Source organism: Eumetopias jubatus, unplaced genomic scaffold, assembly GCF_037043125.1.
Source record: "Eumetopias jubatus isolate StellerSeaLion01/CBP00866 unplaced genomic scaffold, mEumJub1_p1.0 scaffold_5, whole genome shotgun sequence".
Classification (NCBI taxonomy): domain Eukaryota; kingdom Metazoa; phylum Chordata; class Mammalia; order Carnivora; family Otariidae; genus Eumetopias; species Eumetopias jubatus.
In genome coordinates, this window is record NW_028274811.1 from 2,383,814 (window position 1) to 2,390,887 (window position 7,074).

At 53.8% G+C, this 7,074-nt stretch overlaps 1 protein-coding gene across 1 annotated transcript in view; it reads left to right on the plus strand.

Moving 5' to 3' along the window:
* The window catches only part of ADAMTS2 (ADAM metallopeptidase with thrombospondin type 1 motif 2), a 225,596-nt gene extending 218,522 nt beyond the window's left edge, over window positions 1-7,074 (plus strand). The window contains exon 22 of the mRNA XM_028092585.2: window positions 3,629-7,074. Coding sequence (XP_027948386.1) covers window positions 3,629-4,086 — 458 coding nt within the window. The 3' untranslated portion in view covers window positions 4,087-7,074. The remainder of the gene's footprint in view (window positions 1-3,628) is intronic.

The window sequence follows — 7,074 nt, forward strand, 5'->3', positions numbered from 1 at the left end:
TCATGCTCGCTGGTTTCTCTGCGGCTTGGAGCTCTGCGGGCAGGGCTGTCTCCCTGGAGTTTGAGGGATTGAACGTCGACTTAAAACGTGTCTTTGCGTTCCTGGTTAGGGTCGTCTTTATTGACCGCCACTCTTTGCCTATGAATGCTGGTAGTGTAAAGTTTCCTTCTAAAATAAATTTTAAGTTAAAAAAAAAGTTCATTTAAAGGAGGAAACTAGTGGGCAAAAGAGAACACAGGTGGTGTTTGGAAGGAGCCAAGATGGTGGGAAGCGCTCACGAATGGCTTCAGTTGATGAGAATGGGTTTGCTGTCAGTGGTTTGTTGTTCACTGGAAGGGAGTGGGTCTTGCTAGGTCATTGCTACCAGGAACGGCTGAAGGGCGAGTATTAGGGAAGTGGAATTTTTCTCTGGGTGTAGGGGCCCTCCGCCAGCCACTGCCTCCGGACACGTCGTGGGCCCCTTGGTGGTAGCCCTTCTTCTTGGAGGGCTCTCTGCTCAGCGCTAAAACTTAAAAATAACACAACCACTGGCGTCCTTAAGAGTGGTCAGGAATGATGATTTTGACATTTGTCTAGGCTGATAATAGCATAGCTAGGCTCTTGGCCTGTGGCTTTCTTAATTCTTTCTTTGTTCATTCATTCTCACTCTTAAAAAGCGTAAAGCAATGTAGCCACTGATCAAAGGAACCTGGGTCCGGCCCCCTAGCCGTCGCCTGCCTGTGGCAGGGAGATGGCCTCTTCCTCCCGACTCGCCCGTGTATTCAGGGACATGTGTGGAATGCTTTCTGCGTCAGGCTTGGTCCCCGGGCACGGGGACACCGCCGGGCACCCGACCACAGGTCCCCAAGCTTTCTGTAAAGGGCCAGATGGTAACAGTTAAACCTTCTTTTCAAAGCCAGGTGGAGGTGCAGACGCGGCCCACGGGTGCCGTCAGGCGACCCCTGCCCTCTACCAATGAGATGCCTGGTTCCCAGGGTCCCAGCCTGGGGGAGAGCAGCAGTCTTGGTATTTGTGTGAAGGAGAAGGCACAGAGGATGGGAGGTCACTGCTCTGTGGCAGGGGTGGCCCCACTCCCCTCAGCACCACCAGCCCAGGCTCCATCCTTGTCTTGTCAAGGCCTCAGTGGTTTTCACATGGCTCACCTGGAGGCTGCCAGAAAGGGGAGAAGGGCCAGGGAGTGGGGAAGAGAGCAGTGGGGCTCTGAGCACCCTGAGCTTCAAACAAGACCATTCCACCTGGTTTGTAGGTCAACTATCTGACAATTAAGTGTGAACTTGCCAACTGGGATAGAGTGCTGGGAACGGGAGGGCCTCCCAAGGGAGGGTAGGCAATGCTTGCCTGAAGATGTGTTTCAGCTGAGCCTAGAGGAGGAGAGGAGAGCAACTGAAGGAAGACAGAAGTGGGCATGGTTTGTGCAAAGGCCCTGGGGCCAGAGGGAGCACAGTATAAAGTAGGCCGGATGGAGAGAAGCTAGAGAGGTTAAGGGGGACAGGTCCTCACCCTGCAAACAATGAGGGACAACGCAGGGGCTTCAATGAAGACAGTGACATGGTCACATCTTCAGTTGAAAAACAGCATTCTGACTGGAGCAGGATAGTGGACAAGAAAGAGAAAGAATTGAGATAGGCAGGCAGAAGGGAGGCTCTTATAAGGCACAGTGCAGACAAGAGGCAAAGCAGTTTGACCCCGCGGAGGTGGGAGAGAGGGAACACAGACGTACCTGAGAGCATCTAGGAGGAGATACTGACGGACTTGGGGGGGAATGGATAGGGGGGCGCCTGGGATTTGGCTTGTGCACTGGAGAGCCCCCTTTTCCGAGACAGGTGGTCCAGCAGGGGCCCTGGGCTTGCACCCGATGTGCAGAGTCTCAGGCACGTTGGGGGCCACAAGGGTCAGGGGCCTGTCTAGTCGGCAGTTGTGTCCGAGAGGCTGAAGCTCCAGGGGCTTGGAGTGGGTGTCCAACCAAGGGGGCCACCAGCCCAGAAGGGCAGATGACAGGCTGGAACAGTGGGCAGGCAGCGGGCACCGTCAGAACCTCCTGAATGGAGGGGACCTGCTTGTCCGTAGCTGCGGGAAGTTTCTGTGGGCTAGCAGAGCTGCAGGTGAGGATGTGGCCCACGCCCCATGTTGGCAGACAGCGTAACTGCATCAGAGGAGGTTTCCACCCCGGCTGCCCCTTCCTTCCCACCTGAATCCCCCCTGCCCTTCAGGAGAAGAGGAGTTCACAGAGGGAGAGGGAGGGAAAGGTTTGAGATGCTCACTGGGACAGCAGAGGGTGGCTGAGCGGAGACACGGTAGGTGGTGGGGGGGGTCCACTGAGACCGGTGATGGGGACTTTACAAGGGATCTGATATCCCCTGCTGTGCTGTCACAGTCACATGACTTACTCTTTCCTGTCGAGTGAATTCTTGTAAGTCCTCTCAATTTTTGTGTTGTGTGTTGGGTGAGGTGGTGGGGGGCAGGGAAGAGGGGTGGGACCTCGGCAAAAAGACAGTGAAGGAGAGTAAGAACAAGAACAAGACAGGGTTGCGTGGGTGGGACTGTAGTTGACCTTGAACCATGCGGGTCTAAACTGCACCAGCCCACTTCTACAGGGGACTCTTTCGATAGACACAGCACGGTACTCCCTTATGATTTTCTTAATAGCATTTTCTCTTCTCTAGCTTACTTTATTGTAAGAATACAGTGTATAATACGCATACCATACAGAATCTGTGGTAACCGACTGTTTATGGGATTGGTGTAAGGCTTCCCGGCGAAGTAGACTATTACTAGTTAAGTCTGGGGGGAGTCAAAAGTTAGATGTGGATTTTCAACGGCACGGGGGGTTGGCGCCCCTCACCCCCATGGAGTTCAAGGGTCCACTTTGATGCAGCTGCAGACAGAGCTGGAGCTGGGCCCGGAGGAGGGCAGCTGTGCGGGCAGAGACACCAGCCTCTCCGGGGCCATGCAGGCTAGACCGTGGGCGGCCAGCTTCTTGGACGGGAAGGACAGGGGAGGGGGCTGAGCCTCTGTGAAGGCACCAGGTTAGGGAGCAGTTTGTGGGGGGCTGGGCAGGAGCTCAGTGTGGTGGGGCTGTGCGGTGAGTCGAGGCAAGGGAAAGCAAACCCAGAGTTCGGGTGAGGATGGGAACCTACCGTGGGGATATGCGGTGAGGCCGCCACCAAGGCTCTGGGATGTGTTCTATCAGGTTGTAGAAATCGGTTTCTTTAGGTTCAATTATGTCATCGTTACTGCTTATAGGTTATTATCGGGCCAAACTCCATCACAGGATTTCATGGGGGTTACCACTGGGATATCAAATAGGAATCGGACAAAGTCCCATTCTTTAAGACAAGTTGGAATCACTCCCTAAGAACACACACGCCTCATATCTGTCTCAGACTTAGAGAGATACAGAAAACCCTGGGGGCCTGCCTGGAGGCGGGGAGCATTGTTCACAGCTTGTGTGGCAGCTCTGTGCTCTGGGGCTGCTCTGACATCAGAACCACACAGACGTTCCCGCGTGAGCTCATTTTGCTGCTCTGCCATCTATGGGCTCTTCCACACGCCTCCTCCTGCTTCCTGTGGGGGAACCAGGTCCCCCTTACTCTGTCCTTTGGTTATTTGTCCCACTTTTCTCTTTCAGAGAGCCGCTGCCAGGGCGACAAGTCAATGTTCTGTAGGATGGAAGTCTTGTCTCGCTATTGCTCCATCCCAGGCTACCAGAAGCTGTGCTGCAAGTCTTGTAACCTGCACGACAACCTCACCGAGGTGGACGACGGGGCCGAGCCACCACCTGGGAAGCTCAACGACATTGAAGAGCTCATGCCCACCCTCCCGGTGCCCACCCTCGTCATGGAGGTGCAGCCTGGGCCAGGCACGCCCTCACGGGTGCCCCTCAATGCCTCCAGCACCAACAGCACCGAGGACCACCCAGACACCAACGCTGTCGATGTGCCCTACAAAATCAGCGGCCTGGACGAGGAGGTCCAGCCACCCAACCTGATCCCGCGACGACCGAGCCCGTACGAAAAGACCAGAAACCAGAGAATCCAAGAGCTCATTGATGAGATGAGGAAGAAAGAGATGCTCGGGAAGTTCTAATAAAATGGAAAGATAGCATCCATAGCATTTTTTTTCCCCTTGCTTATAGATATATTCCATGGGATGGCAAATTGTGGAGATGAAGGAAAAAATTCTGATTCCAAAAGGGTTTTGAGAAAACAGACAGGGAGAGTGACATAAACATCTATGCATATGGTTGTGAGCATGTGTCAGCCGGCTTCACACGTGTGTTTTTGCCCCAGCTCCGGAATGTTCTAAGTCTCGTGCTGGGGCCGGGTGGAGGGCAGAAAGGAATATAGAGGTTCTACGAGTGCCATCAGTGGGGGAGGGGCGGGAGGCTAACTCAGAGAGAGGAGACACGTGTCCCCGAGTTCCTGAGCAGTGATTGGGCATCTTCCTTTCCTTGGCCGTGACCACCCTTCTGGAGCCGCGGGACCTTTCCTACCTGTCCTCAGACTGAGGCACGAGCCCCATGGGGACTCTAGGAGAAACCGTGATTTATTTGCTAATCGACCCGTCACTAAGATGCGCACAATGGAGGCCGTGAACTTGAATGCCAATGACTCCAAGGGCCAGGCAGGTGGTGAGGATGAGCGTGGTGGCCCGCTGGGGACCGTGACTGACCTGAGAGGTGCACCCTGCTAGAGCTGCTTGTGGGCTCTGGCCGTTGCTGCCTCTGGGGGAGCCGGGCCCTGCTGCCAGATAATGTGCTTTCAGTAGCAGTCTAGCTTTGCCTGCGAAAATCCTCAATCCTTAAACTTCAACTCAGAATGTCGAGGGGTCTGGAAGGTCTGTGAGGGTCTAGAACCCCCAGGCTGCAGCCTCTGGTCTCCAGGCCTGGCCAGATGCAGCCTCTCGGAGGAAGGACTTCAGAAAAGCCACCCGGCCCATTTGGTGCTCATGCCCAGTGTTCGACAGCCCAGACTGAGCTGTGAAGCTGTCCACTCCTTCCCAGGAAGGTACTGGGACTTGATAGATCTAAACAGTGGGCCACATTTCCTGCATGAGGAGTCAGAGGGGTGCACGCCAGGCTCTCCCAGGCCTCTCTTGTCTCCGTGAACCCTGGCCCGTGTGCAAGGTCCGTGACTCTCCCATTGGGGTGGGAGGGGGTGCTGCCACCACGGTGGCCATGCTCAGGGTTCTGAGATGGGGCTCTGCAAGCTCAGGCTGCCTCCTGAAGACCAGCTTTGCTTGTGGGGGTGGCCTTGCCCTATCTAGCTCTGTGGAGCCCCCTTCCGTGTCTTGGAAGTCCCAGTAGGGACCTGTGAGATCTGGCCTCCGATGGGAAGCACAAGGTGGGAGGTGGGGAGAACCTGCTTTATCTTTGGCCATTCCCAAACTTCTACAACTTCTGTTTTTGGCAGAATGGTGCTTTATGAGCAAGATGTGAATGAGAGAGAAACAGGAAGGGAGTGGGCGTGGATGGGAGGACGGTGGCTAATTTTTACCCCTCCCTGCATGGATATTTTGTGAACATGTAGCCTCAACTTCTCCAAGTTACAAGACCCAGGGGCACTTTAGCTGCTTAGCTGGGCCCGGCCTCACACATAATTCTTAAGCTTTCTGTGTCTAGGAAAGTTCTAGAGCCTTTGTATTCTCACTGGTCATAGATTTGAGAGAGCTCTTTCCTGTTTAATTCCCCATTCTGTGGATGGGAACACTGAGGTTCAGGATAATACCATGATGGCTACCTTATACTGAGTTTGAGGTGCTAAGTATGTTTGTCTGATCCGTGCATGTGTGTGGGTGTGTGTCTGTGTGTGATCTAAGGGACAAAGTGAGGGTGTAGGAACCAGAGAAAACGCTATCTGGGATGATGCTTAACCTTCCCACTGGGTGATAAGTAGCTGCCTGTCACCCCCGCCTGGCCTGGTGGCCTCCCTCCCCTCTGCCATCGCAACCCCCACATACTCATGCATGTCCTGGTGTCTCAAGGGAGCTTGCTGGCTCTTAAGAAGCAAACTGGAGGAAACATTTTTTGGCTATCTCTCATAGTATCACTTCTTTTAACAGATGTGGTCTACAGCACTTTTGCAATTCTTTCTCTCTCTGATCAGGAAATGGATGCCTCACCTTTCCCCTACTGGTTGAACCCCTGGTGCTATTCAAGGGCTGAAGGACTGGGCAATTCTTGCTTAGGTCTATCCTGGAATGCAAAGGGAGCTCAGGGTGACTGACCCTACCCAGAGAGTATTACTCAGTTTACCCAGCCTGGGGGCCTCAGGATGGAAACACTCCATCCCCAGATCCCAGCGAAGCAGGGCTGCATGTCTTGGGGGCTGGAAGGCTTCAGGGAGAGGCCCCAGGTGGGACATACCCAGGGTTACCTGTCTTCTTCTGGAAGGAGAGAGATGCCATCTGGGAACTGTAGGCCAGCATGGCCACCGTCCCATAGGTCATACTCAGTGCCTGGGGCCATATACCCACAGAGTTCTCTAGAACACGATGGTCCTCGGAGGTCTCTCTGTCTAAGGAACACAGGGTTTACCAGACTCTGAGAGACTGCTAATCCCCCACTGAGCTCGGGACCGGTGTGAGAGCCAGCTTAGCAACATTCCTGAGCTTCCAGAGTCGGTGTCCGTGTCTGGAGGCCCCTGCAGCCTGAAGGCCGAGGAGGTTTTCTAGCTGAGGTTCTGGAGCACCATGTCGAGACTCAGAGCTCTCTGCGGCTTCAGAAAACTGTGTTTGTGGGGAGACTCCTGCTGGGGTTGGGGACCTGGCTCTCTGATCTCCTTTTGGAAAACCCATGGAATTTCCCGTATAAGCCTTCTGTTTGTATTTTAAGGTTGTTTGTTTGTTTGGCGTCTGTAAATGGTGCTCAGCAGCATTCCTTAGAGATGAAATCTGAGGACTCTGTACCCCCAAATGCCAGGCAGCAGCCACAGGAATCATCATGGTGCTGAACTCAAATCACATCATTCTATCTTACTGATCACAGCCATCGACACGTTTGTTTTCTGTATAGAAAATTTGGCTTCTTGATTTTATAACTTATTAAAGTCAAAATGTCTGTGTTTTTGCACATCA